At 37.5% G+C, this 20,334-nt stretch overlaps 2 protein-coding genes across 3 annotated transcripts in view; one reads left to right on the forward strand and one right to left on the reverse strand.

Moving 5' to 3' along the window:
* Window positions 1–2,307, forward strand: part of LOC136266156 (uncharacterized) — a 41,464-nt gene extending 39,157 nt beyond the window's left edge. The window contains exons 8-13 of one of the 2 annotated variants that reach the window (XM_066061144.1): window positions 1,514–1,562; window positions 1,610–1,653; window positions 1,714–1,778; window positions 1,845–1,908; window positions 1,967–2,006; window positions 2,056–2,307. In XM_066061144.1, coding sequence (XP_065917216.1) covers window positions 1,514–1,562; window positions 1,610–1,653; window positions 1,714–1,778; window positions 1,845–1,908; window positions 1,967–2,006; window positions 2,056–2,125 — 332 coding nt within the window. In that variant the 3' untranslated portion in view covers window positions 2,126–2,307. Of the gene's footprint in view, window positions 1–1,513; window positions 1,563–1,609; window positions 1,654–1,713; window positions 1,909–1,966; window positions 2,007–2,055 lie in introns of both variants that reach the window. The other variant, XM_066061143.1, reaches the window with a different exon arrangement.
* Window positions 2,308–11,463: 9,156 nt separating this feature from the next.
* Window positions 11,464–20,334, reverse strand: part of LOC136267434 (uncharacterized) — a 44,242-nt gene continuing 35,371 nt past the window's right edge. Inside the window, exon 4 of the mRNA XM_066062587.1 lies at window positions 11,464–12,582. Within this exon, the coding sequence (XP_065918659.1) occupies window positions 11,605–12,582 (978 nt within the window). The 3' untranslated portion in view covers window positions 11,464–11,604. The remainder of the gene's footprint in view (window positions 12,583–20,334) is intronic.

Raw genomic sequence — 20,334 nt, forward strand, 5'->3', positions numbered from 1 at the left:
GGGCATGGCTACCATATGTCTACAGACAGTAATTTATGTAAGTGGGTGTGGCTCATGAAAGAAGTAGGGCTATGTTATGACGTGTAGTAACATGTCCACATTTAATTTAGCACATGGAGTCAGACCTGAATAATCTGTAAAGCAGGACCTGGATGACCCAACTCATTGTTACTAAATAAACTATATTTATTGACTTACACATTGCTATATAGTTCGCCATGAGCAGTGTTGGGAGTAACGCGTTACTTATGTAACGCGTTACGTAATATTATTACTTTTGTGGTAACAAAGTAATATAACGAAATACGCTATGAAAACAGGTAATATAACGCAAGATACTTTACTTACAAACTTAACGCGTTACCTAAGTAATATAATTACTGTAACGAGTCTAATATGACGTAATATTATTACTTAAAGTAACGAAGTTACTGATCTCGTTAGTAATCCTCTGAGTAACGCCTAACCACAACGAAGTAACGAGGCCTACTGAATGAAGTTTATTCACTAGCTTCTTACTTATAACCAAGATTTGCACATTGTCCAACAACGCAATCATGTCACGTGATAAGGTGGTAGTTTCACACGTGACAGCTTACGGCTGTGGACACAAAGTAATATAATATGTAATATTATTACAGTTACTTTATTTTATGGGTAATATGTAACTGTAACTAAATAGTTCTGTTGCAAGTAATATGTAATATGTAACTAGTTACTTTTACAAAGTAACTTGCCCAACACTGGCCATGAGTTGCTCTCTCTGATCGATATCAACAGTGAGTCATGTATGCATGTGTTTTTGGTGCTACTGGCGACCACATGTATTCAAATAGTTTGATGCAATCATAGACATTATATACTGGGTACGTAGTATATAATATCTATGATGCATCAAATCCAAAGCCTCTCTAAGCATCAACCTAAATCACATCATAATCATAATCAGTATACACTGGTAGATGGAAGCCATACTGTAGTCTATTAACACTCAGCGGTAGAACCTTGACTGATGGCCATGGTGAAGAAGGATAAAAGGTAAGACAATAGCGCAAGCATTGTATGTCTATCAATATACCAAAGGTGTTTTCTTAAGTGAAATAAAAACGCTTCTGCGAAAGAATTAGGGCTGTATCTGTAGCCAGTTTTCCACTACGCTTGACTGAAGGCATCAGGCAGGCAGGCAGGCAGGCAGGCAGGCAGTAGAAAATTCTGTTGATTAAATGTTTAAATTCTGTAGCAACTTGACGGAAACGTTTCGGGTTGATCTGAAGATACTTTTGGACTTGGCTTTACCCAACCAATACTGTCATGTTGTTGTGAGGAAAAATCGTGGCAGGTTTTTGGGTTATATTATATCACGGATCACCCCCACACCTTCGATGTCCTTACTATACACTACTACTGTACTGTATGATGTATATGATAATAACTACTTATTAAATTGAAAATGGGTGTTCTTTGGGTATGTAGTAACACTGTGGTTTTAATGCAATTATTACATGTTTGATACAGTGTGCAAACTATGCTACTCAACAAAATTTTCATTGGAGCCATGCCAGGTGAGTTGATTATCACAGTACTCCATCACTCATTGATACCAACACAGTGACATTACTACCAGACAAAAAAGATGCTGTGCATGGAATGTAGGTATGGGATGCTACTTATGCTGTTAGTAGTATGACCAGTATCTTTCTACTACATATATAGAATTGCCTCAATCACAAGTAGAAATTACAAAACCTTCACAATCACATGCAGAAGTGCATGTAAATGTAGGGTCTAGTGGTAACGTGACACCGGATCATAGTGATATTCAATTATCTTCCACAACCAAACAGAGTAACAACATTGGTGATTGCACAAGCACTACTGGTGAAGATGGAGTATCATCCCATGGACTAGGTGAGGGTATAGAGTGACATCATGTGATATGATCCATTATATATATGGTTTTCCATAGAGATGACTCAGAACATTAATAAACAGGAACCTTTTATCAAGTAACAGTTTATAGTACATCACATAGTGTTGTTATTTGTAGACTTGTAGGAGCAGTGATGGTGATCATGAAGTTGTTGATACCAGCACAAGAAGCATTTGTAGATGCATTTTGATGTAATGATAAATTTGTGACTGGTTTGTAGCTGTACTATCAATCATATGCACATACAGTCAGCCATATGCATATAGTCATTTCCAATACGGGAAGTATAAATTTAGGTGCACATGCCTACCACACCACACACAAAATAATAGTGCCAAACTGTAATGGTATTCATATGATGTTCATTAACTATGCTATTTTCCTGCGTTGTAGTAATATATACATGCATGCATTCATGTTAGTACAGTCATTATGTGAGTCAATCTCACACTAATTGCAACAAAACAAACTCAACAGATTATGTTTCCTTATTGACAGAAAAAGTCCTAAGGAATCCTCATGGGGGGATAGTGTGAAAATCATCGAAATAAAAATCCACTTTTTTGCTCCTTAACAGTTTGAGTGTTTATAGTCTAGGATACTACCAAGAGTTAATAATAGTATTATTAACTCTTGATACTACTTATCTAATCCGAAACAGCCAAGCTGTAAAAAAAGAGTACAGCCCTCAGAAAGGCTATGGTGAAAAAAGATGTGAAATCCAAGGTGGTGGCCAAGAAATGGCTGTGATGGTAGGTTAATGGTAAAAATTTTAATAACAAATCAGGTGAATTTTGTGCCAAGCCCTCAGAAAGGCTATGGTGAAAAAAGATGTGAAATCCAAGGTGGTGGCCAAGAAATGGCTGTGATGGTAGGTTAATGGTAAAAATTTTAATAACAACAATTCAGGTGAATTTTGTGCTGCTTGGCTTTCTGAGGGCCGCACTCTTTTTTTTACAGCTTGGCTGTTTTGGATTAGATTACATATTACTTGCAACTAAACTATTTAGTTACAGTTACATATTACCCATAAAATAAAGTAATTATAATAATATTACATATTATATTACCAAGAGTTAATAACTCTTGATATTACTTTGTGTCCACAGCCTTAAGCTGTCACGTGTGAAACTACCACCTTATCACGTGACATGATTGCGTTGTTGGACAATGTGCAAAAGTAAGAAGCTGGTGAATAAGTAGGCTTCATTACTTGGTTGTGGCTAGGCGTTACTCAGTGGATGACTAACGAGATTAGTAACTTCGTTACTAGTAGTAATATTAGATTCGTTACAGTAACTATATTACTTAGGTAACGCGTTACATTTGTAAGTAAAGTAACTTGAGTTATAATGTTATTACCTGTTTTTATAGCATATTTCGTTATATTAGGCCAGGCCAAATTAATTCACAGTTTATCGTCACCGCCCGCATGGGTTTTTAGGAATAGAGCAATAATTTCATAATTCATTATTTCTCACGTGATAATCATTGCTTACGCTTCTGAACTCGTTTTTGAACATTAAAACATGGTGTGGCAACAAACGTGACGATTATTCCCAGCCTGGACTCGTTAGTACCTTCAATAAATGGATTTCTAAAGAGAGATTGCATAAACGAATAGCTAAGTATTAACAGTGACGTAATCAAATAAGCTCTGCAATCATTGTTAAAGTAGCTAGCAACTGTGTGAAGCTACTTTTTAAATGTTTTTCCATGTTAAAAAAATTATGAAATATGACCTCCCGCCCGCATGACTTTTTCAAATATCCCGGACGATAAACTGTCGGCCTGGCCTTACTTAGTTATCACAAAAGTAATAATATTACGTAACGCGTTACTTCCAACACTGTACAAACTGCAGAAAGTCACAATCTTTACATTAAAACTCTATTGAATACAGAAAATTCTCAGACACTACTGATGACTTTATCTTCCAGTCTAGACCTGTGCTCTCATTAGTCTAAAGGTTCAAACCTGTACAGGTTGCTTCCTGTATAAGGAAAATACCCTAGTCTGAGGTCTAACTCATTTTGTAGATCACTCAGGTACTATCCAAGTGCCACACTCAACCAGTGGTGAAACCTGCAAACATCAGCTGAGTGCAGCTGCAAAAGTAGATTCTGGCACTTTTGGATTCTGATGGATTACACAAAAGTTCTGGCACATTATCAAGCACAACTTCTAACAAGCCTAGTACAGCACCTTAACTACCAATAAGTTGCTCATTATTCCCCATTTACCAAGAACATGACTGGGATAGACAGTAGTGGGCTAAACAACCCACTACCAGGAAGTATATCAAGACACACGATATGTCGTGCGGCCCAAGAAGCCGGCGCGCCACACCGTGAGTATATTGACAGGAATAAAGAAAACGTCATTTTAACACCTTTGTATCTCGGTGATCCCTTATCCGATTGGAACCACATTTGCTACAGAGTTGCCCGCCAGCCAGGGGTGTCTACAGTCCAAAGTTGAGGCCACTCCAAGTCATACCTTAGTTTCTGGTCACTCCCAAGCCTTCAAATGGATGCGGGCGGGCGGATGATCAGGACTTCAGGACTATAGACTCTACTGTGACAATATACTGTATGGTATTATTATTTGCTCAATTTAGCAAATTCATGTTGATTTTGTTTTTAGTCAAACTTAACCAACAACATAAGTAGTTGTGCTTCGGCAAAAAATGCACTAGGAAAGTTGTTGATGGATCATGGCTAGCTATACACTGATGTATAGCATTTAAGTATATTTATTTATTTATTTATTTAGAATATACTATAGGAAATGTTTTGCTCATGTAGCTACTTATGCTTTCCAAGTGAAATAAATGTCTCATTAGCTATGTCAGGAAAATATTACTATGACTTATATAGCTAAGTTGTTCAAATGATCATGATCCAAAATGAAATTTAACTTCTATTTTCACATCAGAAATTCTTCATTCAGATGTGAAGTCGTAGCCCACTAGCTATGTGTTTCCAGCCTTCTATTCAGTAACCTTGAGAAAAGTAACTGTCAAAGTTTTGAGTCATTGAGTGCTCCAGACTAGTGCTTTTTAGTGATCATCTGGGAATGTTTAAACTATAAGGGTTTCTACTTGTCAATCTAATTTTAGTTATGGAAAAGTTTAAGTTTAAGCTCACCGAATGTTGCCGGCTTTCCATACCCCTGCAGTGTTCAGTGATAAGGAATTTGAAGGTACTAGACTAATCATTAGAGGACTACATTTGAATTATAAAGTTAAAGCTATGGCCCATCTGCATGCATGGGCTAGTAGTTAATGCTACTGAAATTACTTTGGTTACAGAAGCATTAGTAACAGTTATAATCTGAACAGCTATATAATCAAGGACAAAACTAGCTATAGTTAGAAACATTTTATTAGTGTGGCATATATACCTAATATTAGAGTTAAGAGTAGTGTGATTGCTCTATTGGAATCCCTGACTGCTCTATTAGAGTATCTCGATCTTTTACAGTAAAAAATAAGTGTCTTGCTGGGTCACATGCACTTAAGCACCTGTAATATTAATAATAGTCCTCATAAACTAGGGTTCCAGGTTTACCATGCGGGCGGGTGACCAGAAACTAAGGTTTGACTCGGTGTGGCCTGAAGGAAATTGCTCCAGCCATTTCCGAGATACGAGCTGCCAGAGTTTCGATTTTTTTTCTTCGTGTTTTCGCACACTTGCAAAAATTGCTATAACACGCAAACACGTACTCCGATCGCCTTGAAATTTGGCTCACAGAAAGGGAGTCCAAAGGCGAATCCTAGCATTAAATTTGGTGCAAATCCGATGAATGGTTCAGGAGTTATGACTGATTATTCACGTAAAACAAGATCGATTTGTTGTCACGCCTACAGGGTAAACCGCTTCATGGAATGAGTTGAAAATTGCTATGTAGATGAAGTAACCATCGTAGGAGTGCCTTTTGGTGGTTTGAAACGAATCGAGATAAAGACCATGGAGATATGACACAAATGTGTCACAATTACGCGATCGATTTTTATGAATAAAAAAGTATTAGTTTTTACGCGTACTATAGGAAAACCGCTTAGAGCAATGAGCTGAAAATCGGTGTATAGTTGGAATAATCTTCATAGAAAGTCCTTGCAGTAGTACAGAAGAATCGGAGTACAAACCACTGAGTTATGATTCGAAAGCCAACTCTGTGTAGCAAATGCGAGATCGAGATACTCTAATAGAACAGTCACCCTAATAGAGCATTCAGCTAATTTATTTACTCCATTATAGAATTCTATTACATTGCAAGTTATTCTGTAGGGAGTTCAGCTGCAAACAGTTAATCTTATAGACAGTTCAGCAAGAAGCAAGTCACCCTATAGAGAGTTCAGCTACAAATATATTGCTGTAGTGATTCAGAACATTACAAGTCACACTGAAGAGAGTTCAGCTATAAACAAGTCACTGTGTAGAGAGTTCAGCTACAAAGAAACTACCCTGTAGAGAGTTCATCTATACAAACAAGTGGCTCTATAGAGATCAGCTGCAAACAAGTAACCCTGTAGAGAGTTCGGCTACAGACAAGTCACTTTATAGTTTATACAATGTTCAGCTACAAGTAAGTCACTCTGAAGAGAATTCAACTACAAACAAGTCACTCTGTAGAGGAGTTTGCTACAAACAAGTCACCGTGTAGAGAGTTCAGCAACCACAAAGCCACCCTGTAAAGAGTTCAACTATACAAACAAGTTACTCTGTAGAGAGATCAGCTAGATACAAGAGAGAGCTCAGTTAGAAGAAGTCACCCTGTAGAGATCTCAGCTGGAAACCCTGTAGAGAGATCAACTACAAACAAATCACCCTGCAGAATGTTCAGCTATATACAAATCACCCTGTAGAAAGTTCAGGTACAAACAAATCACCCTATATAGAGTTCAGCTACAAAAAAATCACTCTGTAGAGAGTTCAGCTACAAAGAAACTATCCTGTAGAGAGTTCAGCTACAAACAAGTTACCCTTCAGTTTGAAACAAGAGATTACAGCTACAAACAAATCACCCTGTAGAGAGATCAGCTAGAAGAAGTCACAGTCTAGAGAGATCAGCTAGAAGCAAGTCACCTTGTAGAGAATTCAGCTACAAAGAAACCATCCTGTAGAGAGTTCAGCTACAAACAAATCGCCCTGCATAGAGTACAGCTGCAAATAAATTACCCTGTAGAGTGTTCAACTACAAACAAATCACCCTGTAGAGAGTTCAGCTAGATAAAAGTCACCCTACAGAGAGATCAGGTCACCCTAAAGAGAGATCAGCTAGAAGAAGTCATGCACCTTGTAGAGAGTTCAGCTACAAAGAACCCACTCTGTAGAGAGTTCAGCTTGAAACAAGTTACCCTATACAGAGATCAGCTAGAAACAAGTCACCCTGTAGAGATTTCAACTACAAACAGATCATCCTGTAGATAGTTCAGCTAGATACAAGTCACTCTCATTGTCGAAAGATCAGCTAGAGGAAGTCACCTTGTAGAGAGATCAGCTAGAAACAAGTCACCTTGTAGAGAGTTCAGTGACAAAGAAACCATCCTGTAGAGAGATCAGCTATATCGCCCTGTAGAGTGCAAACAAATCACCCTGTAGAGAGTTCAGCTACAAACAAATCAACCTGTAGAAAGATCAGCTAGAGGAAGTCACCTTGTAGAGAGATCAGCTAGAAACATGTCACCTTGTAGAGAGTTCAGTGACAAAGAAACCAGAGATCAGCTAGAAACAACTCACCTTGTTGAGAGTTCAGTGACAAAGAAACCATCCTGTAGAGATATCAGCTAGAAACAAATCACCGTGTAGAGAGTTCAGCTACAAACAAATCACCCTGTAGAGAGATCACCTAGAAACTAGACACAATATAGGGAATTCAATTGCAAGAAAATCACCTTGCAGAGAGTTCAGCTACAAACAAATCACCCTGTAGAGAGATCAGCACAAACAAATCACCATTTAATGAGTTCAGCAAGACTTGACACTTTTTCAAGCGCTTTAGCAATAATTTTTATTTGAGATGCTGAAAATTCACATTTTTGCTAACTGAGATAATTCATATATTTATAACTATTGCAAAGAATTTCTGCTACTGCCTCTGCCAATTGTGTAGTAACCTTAGTTGAATTTAAGCATAAATGTTGCAAGAAAATAGTATTTTGAACTGAAGCAAGTAAAGATAACAGTCTAGTTTCTTCTAAACTACAATTTGATATGTCAAGGTATTCCAATGTTGTATAGTATTTGGATATGAGTTTTAATACAATAGACACTATATCTGCTGGTGAAATAGCTTCAGTTATCAGCAATAACATGTTGGAACATTTAAATTTAAATGATTGCAGTTTACGAGATCATGCGGTTGTAGCAATAGCTGATGCATTGGTAAAAATCAATTCTTTAGTGTACTCGGCAACAACTGCATCACACAACAGGCAGCCAGAAAGATTGGAGATGTTATTTATAGTAATCATGCAATAAGTCAGTTGCACCTTCACAACTGCTTAAGACCAGATACAAGTTCAATTATACTTTCAGCTGCTAGACAAAAATCTGCATTGAAATGCCTGAATTTGAGCTCAAACATCATCACACCTTCTACAGAAGGTATCATAGCATCAATTGTTGATCACTCACAATTAGAATACATTGATTTATCATATTGCTACTTATCAGAGTCTGGATTTCTGCAAATTTTGAAAGGGTTTATCAGATAAGCATACTACAGTCTAGTATGTCAATATTGAATCAAATACTGTCACCTAAAGATCAGTGGGAATACAATTGTAAATGCAGACACTTTAGTGCAAGTAATTAGAGCAAATGTAAAACTGAGGCATTTCAACATATCTCATTGATGCTGCTAGCCTTGTTGCAGTTTTCAAAGCCTTACAAAATAAAATGTGTTTGTCTTATTTTGATGTTAGTTACAGTTTTATAGTCAAAATGGCTGCCATTGAACTGGATAAAGTATTTCATAGCAACAAAATCATAACACATTTATTATTGAGTCATTGTGTGTTTGAACTACAGTCATTTAGCAAAATTGTGCCACCCCTAAAACTATTTGGTTGTTTAAGGCATATAGATCTAAGCAGCACTGCGAATGGTCAATGCTTGGCAGATGATATATCAGATGTTATTGAGAGCAATAATATGTTACAACATTTGAATCTATCAAATTGTAAGTTATCTGGACTTCGCCTTATGAAGATTACTTCAAGTGTAATGAAGCTATCAATGTTAAAGCACTTCGATATTTCTTGCAATGAAATAGCTGATGAAGCTGCTGTTACAATTGCATCTGCTATCAAAAACAATCCATCTCTCCAACATTTGCTTTTGAACAATTGTAATATACAAGAATTAGGAATCAAGAAATTTGTCAATGCATTGAGATGTATATCATCTTTGCTGTCTCTTGGTATTAGCAACAATATACAAGAATTAAGAATCAAGAAAATTACCAATGCATTGAGATGTATATCATCTTTGCTGTCTCTTGATATTAGCAACAATCAAATCTGAGCTAAAAATTGCTGATGCAGTAAACCCTACTCTACAATTGCACGTGTAGCCATTAACTTCATCAATACAAGTTCCATTATTATCATAAGGATCAAGATCACAATCATCAATATCTGTAGTACAGTTAACACCGGTAAATCCTGCTACACAATCACACATGTAGCCATCAGTGATATTTACACAGTTTCCACCATTAAGACATGGATTAGGCATGAAGTATTAAAAATCTGCTTTATCTTTTTATTCTTCCTGTGGTAAAGAAAAAGGATAGGTTTAAAAAGTCCCAAAGCCGGCAAGAGGTATATAAATACAAAAAGAAGTGATATCTAATCAAAAACAGCCAAGCTGTAAAAAAGGTGCGGCCCCTAAAAGGCCATGGTGAAAAAAGATGTGAAATCCAAGGTGGTGGCCAAGAAATGGCTGTGATGGTAGGTTAATGGTAAAAATTTTAATAACAATAATTCAGGTGAATTTGGTGCCGACACAAATTCACCTGAATTGTTATTAAAATTTTTACCATTAACCTACCATCACAGCCATTTCTTGGCCGCCACCTTGAATTTCACAGCTTGGCTGTTTTTGATTAGATCTAATGAACACAAGTGACTAGATACCAAGAATTCTAAATTATATAATTACAAAATGAATTACAGTATTAAACCTTAATTTGTAGAAGACATTATATGTATATTTATTATGATGTATAATAGCTATAATGTGGTAGAATTGTACTGTTCACTAATATCAAGAGTTCATAATATTTGTATGGGGGAGAGTGTCTCTCAGTATGGCCTGTACAAACACCCTGTGTAAAGTTCACCAAAGTTCACCTTTTATCAAATCAACACCTTCACTGGGGGATAGAAAACTGTTGATTGGTGTTGATGAAGGAAAAGCCTTTGTTCTGAAATAAGGCTGAGCTGTTACTTTACGCAGGGTGTTTGGTGAATGCATTCAAGTTAGACACTCTCCACAATACAAATATTATGAACTCTTGCTAATATCAAGCAATTGCATGACTTTGTAAAAAGATAATTGCAATTGTCACATAATTCATTTCGATTATTATATGGTACTTATCACTATCAAGCAATCACACAAAGATTTAGGGTTATGCTTTGTACTAATCTGGAATTGAAATCCCAAGGGCATGTAATCACTTAACATATATGCATGTGGTACAGAATATGCATATATGGTAGAGAATACACATACAGTGTACCAGCAATAACAATTAATTGAGTTATTCTTTGTCAGTGAAAAAGCTTTAAAGTGTTCAATGTGGTCTTGTAGAGTCTCTGAAAATATTCATGTATGCAAACACAATTTCAGTGTGGATAAAATCCCCACAATCTAGCCAAAGCTTGTATCATCCATAGCTGAAATATGACTGTAACATTTGGTTACACTGAGTGACCGAATTTGCAAAAAGGGGTCTTCCACACACATCCAATATACCAACTTTGACGATTTGTAATTTCAGATTGGAAAAGGCTATTGACTTGAAATTTGGTCAGAAGTGAGCACCAACATAGGTAAGCAAAATTAATGGAAAGAATTTCAGATACTTCAATACCACCAAGTTATGGTCTCTTAAGTTAATGGAATTGGATGTGTGTGGAAGACCCCTTTTCGCAAATCTGCAGTCACTTATCTATTGTGAGTAGCAAAAGCTGTATTTTTGGCTATCATCACTAACCTTTATTTCAAGTATCCTGACTGTAGAGTGTACTGAGGTATTCAGACTTCCTAGAAGTTGGTCTATATACCAGGTTATTTATTTTTGGAAGTGGAAATAGATCACATTTACTGAGTTCAAAGCTCTATAATCCACACAGAATCTGTCTCTTTTTCTTGTCAGGACTTGCCCAAGGACTTTCAGATAATGCCAAATATAAATTACCAATATAGTACTACCCTATTACCAGTATGTTACCACATATTAACAGCTTTGCAGCATTATCTGCATTACCATTAACATCTATATAAACAGTAATAATATTGTAGATTACTACTAATGTACTAGGGAATACTAACATGACATCATATGACATGGACAGAATCAATGTTTTTACAGGGATGTAATTAAACGTTAAGCCACAAAAACGTGCGTGCAATAGTATTCAGTATAGCTTAAGTTAGTTACTTAGGTACAAGACGTCCTATCTCCACTAAACCAAGAGAAGATGTAGTGGCACCTTCAACACTTCCTCCTTTAGTGTTCCCTCCAATGACGATAATAGTGTGGTTATCAATGGTTGCTACACCGGCAGCGATTCTTGGACTAGTAAGTAAATCAACTTGCAACCATGCCCTTTTTGAAGCATCATAGAACCTGATATCAGCGGTAGGAATGGTTCCGCTAGCATCACTACCACCAATAATCATAGGAGGGTGGGAGCATGGGACAGTTGCAGAAAAATAATATGGAGCTGGGAACAGCTGTTTCCATTGAACAGATGATTGTGTAAGATCATCTGATTTTGATATATAGTTAGAGACAGGGATTTTATAAGATGTCATATATTGACCTGTAGCAGAGCCATAACCCAAAATTAATAGATTTTCATCTGCAACTGTGGGTTTTATGTCCCACATTGGAACAGGCAGGCGAGTAGTGACTTCCATCCATGGAGATCTATTCCACCAATTCATCACCTCAACGGTGTCGAGATATTCACCTGGAGCTTCACCACTTCCTCCCATAGCAATCACATGATCACTATAGGCAACCACACCTGGTTGGTACCTTATGTATATCATACTAGGGTAAAAGCTGGTCCAACTTCTTGTGTTTCCATTATAGGTAGACACCTTGTTAAGCCTTTGTTTAGAGACTGGATTACTTCCACCAAAAATGGACAACTTTTTATCCACTACGCAAAGAACCCCACCCCTATGGCCAGATAGAGGAAGGGTATGCCATTGGTCTGTGGAAGTGTCGTAGCGGTACACATTGTTCTTAGTTCCATACTCAGGTGCACTTCCTGCAGTGACGTAGACGTTGTTACCATCTATTGCTACAGAGGGATCATACATTCGTTTTGGAATATCAGCACATTTGGTCCATTTCAGATGATACTGTTGAGTCTGCAAAGCTTCTACCAAAGACAGTGTCTCCTAATGGAGGAAAACAAGTATAATATATTACAAATTGTACTTATATAAACCAGGTGTCTGTGCAAGTACAGTAGGACTATATAGTAGAGACCCCCTCCCAAAATGACACACTCTCCCTAAAATGCCATCCATAAAAAAATCATTATAGAAACATCTTACATGATGAAAAGTACTTTTATGGAAGTGTCTTAGTATTACTAATGCCAGATATAGTGTTAAAAACAATAAAATGAATACTGAATTTTTAAAAATGTCCAAACTCGAATTTTATACTCTGCCTGCCTGCTTGATTGCAGGTACAAAAGCTAGATGCTAAGTTACACATTGTATGACCATCACAATAACAAACTCATTAGTGGTATGTGCCCTTTGGGATCCTAACAATTGTCTGCTTTCTGTGCCTTGCCATTCCTTTTATCTTCAATCATACTGGTCATCATCTTCATTCAATGATCCATACTGAGGTGTTAATTTTCTGTATTGACACTTTCTGTATTTAGATTCCACAAAATCATTTAAAGCATTCACACTGATGTAAGAGGTAATACTAGCTAGTAGATACTATCCCTATAGCTGCACAATAAGATCAACCATGATCTAGCAGCACCAATATTGAGCACTGCAACACACCCCTTAAATATCTAGCTGCACATATTGCAATCGATCATTCAACCACACCTCTTACTGATAGCATAGTGAAAAGGAGGCATACCCTTAGAAATATATTGTGTAGGCTGGTCGTCCAAGGCCCACTTGAGATACTCTAATAAAGCAGCCACTCTACTACAACAGCCATGCTCAATTTTCTAATAGAATAGTAACACGTGCATATTATAGTATAATGTATACCTTATAAATTGTCTATGATCATAGCTTATTGCTATTATAACAAAAAACTACACAACTAAACAAACGAGTGTAATTAAATTTAAAATGAAGTAGGGATCCAAGTGATTAAAACCAGTGAAACAAGATATATGGATGATGGTATTACGACAAAGCCCTGTGGGAAAATCCCTACTTTGACACTGAGCAAAGTAATTGTTATGACATTCCAACGTAAGGATTTTCCCGCAATGTTGTATGTAATACCATAGTATCTCTTGTTGACTAGTTTTTATCACTTGGATCCTACTTCACTGTTAAATAATAATTTCTGTAATGGGGTCTGATATACGAAGCTACCGTAGCTAATAACAGATTTAATCATACAGTACGATAGTACTGTATAGTAGGGACCACAAAGGTGTAGGTGTGGCCCATGAAACATCAGCCTCAATTTACCATGACAATGATGAGGCAGTATTGGTTAGGTAAAACTAAGCCCAAACAAGCTTTCAGATTGACCCAAAACACTTTTAACAAGTTGCTACGGAATTTAAAAAAAATTAAATGGAATTTTCTACTGGCTGACTGACTGCCTGACTGATGCCTTCAGACAAGCGTAAATTGATAATGGCTAAGGCTACGGGCTTGATTTTTTCACTGTTCGACATTGCTTTGGCCCAAGAGGTGCCTTTTGGCATACCGCAGTACGTACAATGCATTCTTCATGGACTTACCAGTGTCCTCCTTTGTGTCCAATTCATCTTGGCTGACAGTGAAAGGTGTCGATTTGGCAGTATCACGTGATGGCTTTCCTGGCTTCGTAACGGAAATTGTCCGTATTTTTCATAGCATAGATATACGACTCTTAATAGGGATTGGAAACAGTGTCACGCGCCCAGTATACTACCTGTACAATTGATGTCACTGGTTAGATATGAGGCACATTTCGCTTGTTACCACTTTGAAGAGCATGAAAAGACTAATATTTCTCTTACTGTAGACTATCAGTTTAAGTTTAGTAGAATATGAAAGTTCTCTAAGGTTGAGTGATACAAGTTGCTTTGGTGGAAGTTACTAACTGGCCTTTCCCATAGAAGAAACTCGTTATATCGTGCCATTTCGGTATTGTTTCTACACCAAGGTACATTTCTGTTCCTGTAACAGCTGTGTACATCTTCTGGTATCAACGATACGTGGCTTTTTAGAACCCCTTTGGCCATTAGAATTGAACAGTATGGTTTGTAAGCCACACCTCTAGTTTAAATGCTGCGTATTTCCTTGGTTACAACTTGTTGTTGTACCATCGTGTAACTCTACACAGCTGCTGTCTAGCGTAACCGTTTGTATTTCAAGCTTTAATCTAATGCCAAAGCTATGGAACAAAGCTAGTAGGATGGTAGCACACTTCGCTCTTAGGTTCTAAATCACTCTTGCAAAACCTTTAAAACTTCATTAGGGGACAATTAAACTAGTATACGGTACAAAACAAATTACAGAAACCACCCGTAACATTCGAAACAAGCCTATTTCTGGCACGTGATGCCGTTTCCAATCCCTATTAGGAGTCGTACATCTATGTTCATAGTGACTACTTTGATTGCAGAGGTGCTTTTTGAACAGTTCTTGATTCATAATGCTGTGTAATGGGTTGAACATAGCTGACAATGAAGCGTAATGAATACTTCACTTTTCAGATGATACTTGGTAGCTGGGGCATGCAGCACTGTTTCTTACTTTTGATGGCAGTATGCATGGGTTCAATTATTTTGCAAAAAAGGTTAACAAATAAGTACACGAATTTTCAACTAGAGTAGGGACCATAGCACATCGATAAATAGTACTGAAACAAGTTGGAGTAGTGCATGATATTAAATCATAGTAAAACAATAAAAAGTGTTATATCCCTACTGTGCTCTTCTTATGGTATCTTGAGCATATAGGGATATAACACTTCTTATTGTTTTACTGTGATTTAATGTCATGCACTACTCCAGCTTGTTTCAGTACTTTTTATTGATGTGCAATGGTCCCTACTCTAGTTGAAAATTTCAATTTTTTGTGTACTTGTTAATATAAATGGTTTATTTAATTTAGCCAATTGCTTCGTTTAATGTACACAGCATTTATTTGAACATTTTAAACCACGTTTATTGCTACTGATGAAGCTTATGTAACTGCTTTAAACCATAAACAATGTCCAAAACTACCATCAAGACACACGGTAGTGTGTGGTGCGGCTCAAGAAGCCGGCGTGCCACACAGTGAGTATATTTACAGGAAGAAAGTAAACGTGATTTTCACACTTTTGTAGCTCCGTGATTCCTTATCTGATTGAAACCAAAGTTGCTACAGAAGTGCTGGCTAGGTAGGGAGTCCACATTCCTAATTTGAAGAAAATCGCTCCAGCCATTTCCGAGATACGAGCGGCCAAAGTTTGGGGTTTTTTTCTTCCTTTTTTTTTCTTCTACTTTTTCTTTTCGCACACTTTGCAAAATCCGCCATAAAACACGAATGCGTGCTCCAATCGGGCTGACATTTGGCACACTTAAAGGGCCATCAAGGCGAATCTCAGTACCAAGTTTGGTAGGAATCCGATGAACATTCACGGAGTTATGACCGATTATTTGCGTAAAATAAGGTCGAAGGTCTGTCACGCCCACAGGGTAAACCGCGTGAAGGAATGAACTGAAAATCGCTATGTAGATGGAGTAACTATCGTAGGAGTGCCGTTTTGTAGTTTGAAAGGAATCCAGTTAAAGGCCATCGAGATATGACACAAAACCCAACCTGTGTCACAATTACGCGATCGAATTTTATGAATAAAAAAACTATTAGTTTTCACGCCTACCAGGCAAACCGCTTAGAGCAGTGACCTGAAAATCGGTGTGTAGCTGGAATAGTTATCAGAGAAAGTCCTTGCAGTAGTACAGAAGAATCGGAGTACAAACGACTGAGTTATGATTTCAAAGCCAACTACGTGTAGCATATGCGAGATCGAGATACTCTAATAGAACAGTCACCCTAATAGAGCATTCAGCTACGTTTATAACTTATTCCATTATAGAATTATTTGACATTGCAAGTTATTCTGTAGGGAGTTCAGCTACAAACAGTTAATCTTATAGACAATTTAGCTACTAGCAAGTCACCCTGTAGAGAGTTCAGCTACAAATATGTTACTGTAGAAATTCAGAACATTGATAGTATAAGTCACACTGAAGAGAATTCAGCTATAAATTAAAGTCACTTTGTAGAGACAAAAAGTCACTCTTTCGAGAATTCAGCTACAAACAAGTCATTGCGTAAAAGGTTCAGCTACAAAAAAGCTACCCAGTAGAGAGTTCATCTAGATCAGCTACAAACAAGTTACTTTATGCAATGTTCAGCCACAAGTAAGTCACTCTGTAGAGAGTTCAGCTACAAACAAGTCACTCTGTAGTACAAACAAGTTACCGTGTAGCTGGAGAGTTCAGCAACCAATCAAAAAAACCACTCTGTAAAGAGTTCAGCTATACAAACATGTTATAACTTCATAGAGAAAGTTATAACTCTATAGAGAGATTAGCTAGAAACAATTAGTCATGCAGTAGAGAGATCAGCTACAAGACATCATCTTATAGAGAGTTTAGTTACAAAGAAACCACCATGTAGAGAGTTCAGCTGCAAACATATCACCCTGTAGAGAGTGCAGCTATGAGCAGATCACCCTGTAGAGAGTTCAGCTAGAAAAAGTCATCCTGTAGATAGATTAGCTAGAAGGATCACCTTGTGGAGAGTTCAACTACAAACAAATCACCCTGCAGATAGTTCAGCTACAAACAAGTCACCCTATAGAGAGATCAGCTAGAAGAAGTTACCTTGTACAGAGCTCAGCTACAAAGAAACCATCATATAAAGAGTTCAACTGCAAACAAATCACCCTGTAGAAAGTTCAGCTACGAACAGATCACTCTGTAGAGAGATCAGCTAGAAGAAATCACCTTGTAGAGAGTTCAGCTACAAAGAAACCACCATGTAGAGAGTTCAGCTGCAAACAAATCATCTGTAGAGAGTTCAGCCAGAACAAGCTCACCCTGTAGAGAGATCAGCTAGAAACAAGTCATCCCGTAGAGAGAGCAGCTACAAGGAAATCATCCTGTAGAGAGTTCAATTACAAACAGATAACCCTATGGAGAGTTCAGCTAGAAACAAGTCATCCAGAGATCAGCTAGAAACAAATCATCCAGAGATCAGCTAGAAACAAGTCACCCTGTAGAGAGATCAGCTAGAAACAAGTCACCTTGTAGAGAGATCAGCTACAAAGAAACCATCCTGTAGAGAGTTCAATTGCAAACAGAAAACCCTATAGAAAGTTCATGCAGCTAGAAACAAGTCACCGTGTAGAGAGATCAGCTATAAACAAGTCATCCAGAGATCAGCTAGAAACAATTCATCCTGTAGAGAGATCAGCTAGAAACAAGTCACCCTGTAAAGAGATCAGCTACAAAGAAACCATCCTGTAGAGAGTTCAATCGCAAACAGAAATCCCTATAGAGAGTTCAGCTAGAAACAAGTTACCGTGTAGAGAGATCAGTTAGAAACAAGTCATCCAGTGATCAGCTAGAAACAAGTCACCCTGTAGAGAGATCAGCTGGAAACAAGTCACCCTGTAGAGAGATCAGCTACAAAGAAACCATCTTGTAGAGAGTTCAATTACAAACAAATAACCCTCTAGAGAGTTCAACTAGAAACAAGTCACCGTGTAGAGAGATCAGCTAGAAACAAGTCACCCTGTAGAGAGATCAGCTACAAAGAAACCATCCTGTAAAGAGTTCAATCACAAACAGAAATCCCTATAGAGAGTTCAGCTAGAAACAAGTTAACGTGTAGAGAGATCAGCTAGAAACAAGTCACCCTGTAGAGAGATCAGCTAGAAACAAGTCACCCTGTAGAGAGATCAGCTACAAAGAAACCATCCTGTAGAGAGTTCAGCTACAATCAAGTTACACTATAGAGAGATCAGCTAGAAACAAATCATCTTGTAGAGAGTTCAGTTGCAAACAAATCACCCTGTAGAGAATTCAGCTACCCTACAGAGAGTTCAGCTTAAACAAGTCATCTTGTAGAGAGTTCAGCTACAAAGAAATCACCATGTAGAGAGTTCAGCTGCCAACAAATTACCCTGTAGAGAGTTCAGCTAGAAACAAATCATCCTGTAGAGAGTTCAGCTAGAAACAAATCACCCTGAAAAGAGCTCAGCTACAAACAACGAGAGTTTCAGCTACAGTTCAGTTATGTAAGAAGTCACCTTATTAACTACAGTATGTGATAATCATCATTCAATGATAAATATACAAATATTTCATCAGACAAAAGCTATTATACATACAATTACTTCCTTTCTTCCACAATTCCTTACAAGTTAAAAGGAAGCAGTATCAAAGCCATATGGCCAGCTTTGTGACTTGCAATACAAAAAGAAGTGATATCTAAACCAAAACAGCCAAGCTGTAAAAAAAGAGTGCGGCCCCCAAGGTGAAAAAAGATGTGAAATCCAAGGTGGCGGCCAAGAAATGGCTGTGATGGTAGGTTAATGGCAAAAATTTTAATTACGACAATTCAGGTGAATTTGGTACCGAATCCTAATGGAGAAGGCAACACAAATTCACCTGAATTGTCGTAATTAAAATTTTTGCCATTAACCTACCATCACAGCCATTTCTTGGCCGCCACCTTGGATTTCACATCTTTTTTCACCTTGGGGGCTGCACTCTTTTTTTTACAGCTTGGCTGTTTTGGTTTAGATTTTCTTAACTGATATAGTTGTGTATGATAATTCTTTAGAAACTTCTCTTGGAAAAGCTTTTGAGCCTGTTCTTCATTCTAGTATGCTTAAGGGAGGGATATGCCCCTTTCAACTTGAATTCACACCATACTAAAAAATCGATTTCAAACTATTCTCATGTGTTGCTCCCACACAGGCACAAGACTAATTCAAACTAACATGAAGTATATATAGCTATGCTCAAATTAAAGTTAAGTTTGATATAGGGTCTATAGAGTGCTCACACTGTCTGCTTTTACCATAAGCTTCTTTGCTGCATAAGTGTGGGTGTGGACAGAGAGACATACAAACAAACTTACATGTATAGTGCAACCCATCAATAATCTATTGACCACTATTTATTATTGACTAGCAGACTGCACATGGATATCTTTAACATAACCCTAATTAGTTCAATAAGTAGCCAATATCCACTTAATCATGCACCAACAATTAAGAGTGCATATCAGAAGGCATTAACTGTGCTGCATTATCAGTAGCCTTCTTATAGAGGTGTGCAAGGACTTACTACAGCTCCAGAGAAGGGATCAAAAGTTGTTTAAGAATACTAGCTGTGCCATTTCCTAAGGAGAGAGTCATAATTCTTGTTTGTCCTCCGTGCATGAGATAAGTAGCATTCTCTACAAGTTGCTGGCCTTTGCACCTCTTCCTGAAGTGTGTCTCACAGCTATGTTAGTCATAGTAAGAGTGGGGTGAAGGTATTGGATGTCATCACTACTCATGGTAAGACCTATTTTGGGTAGTCTGTTAGCTACAGAACAATGGGGCTGGAGGGATGGTACAGCTTGTTGCATTCATCATGTCCAACAAGCAAGCCAAGACACATATACTGTTGTAGTTCCCAGCCCAGCTTGCTAGTTATTTTTTTGACTATATTCCATCATTTTACATAGCTCCATTGCTAACTAAGGAGTCTACTGTTTGGCCTTAAACTCAATATAGTAGGGTAGCTTAGCAAAATTTTTGTTACAGGGTGGATAAAAGCACCATTTTTGGTATACAAGTTAGTTATGGTGCACTTATCAACACTAGAAAGGGTGACCACCAAACCTAATTATGTGTGGGCTGAAAACAAAATGGCCATCAAGTAGCCCCAATAT

The sequence above is a fragment of the Dysidea avara genome, chromosome 9, assembly GCF_963678975.1.
Source record: "Dysidea avara chromosome 9, odDysAvar1.4, whole genome shotgun sequence".
Lineage (NCBI taxonomy): Eukaryota > Metazoa > Porifera > Demospongiae > Dictyoceratida > Dysideidae > Dysidea > Dysidea avara.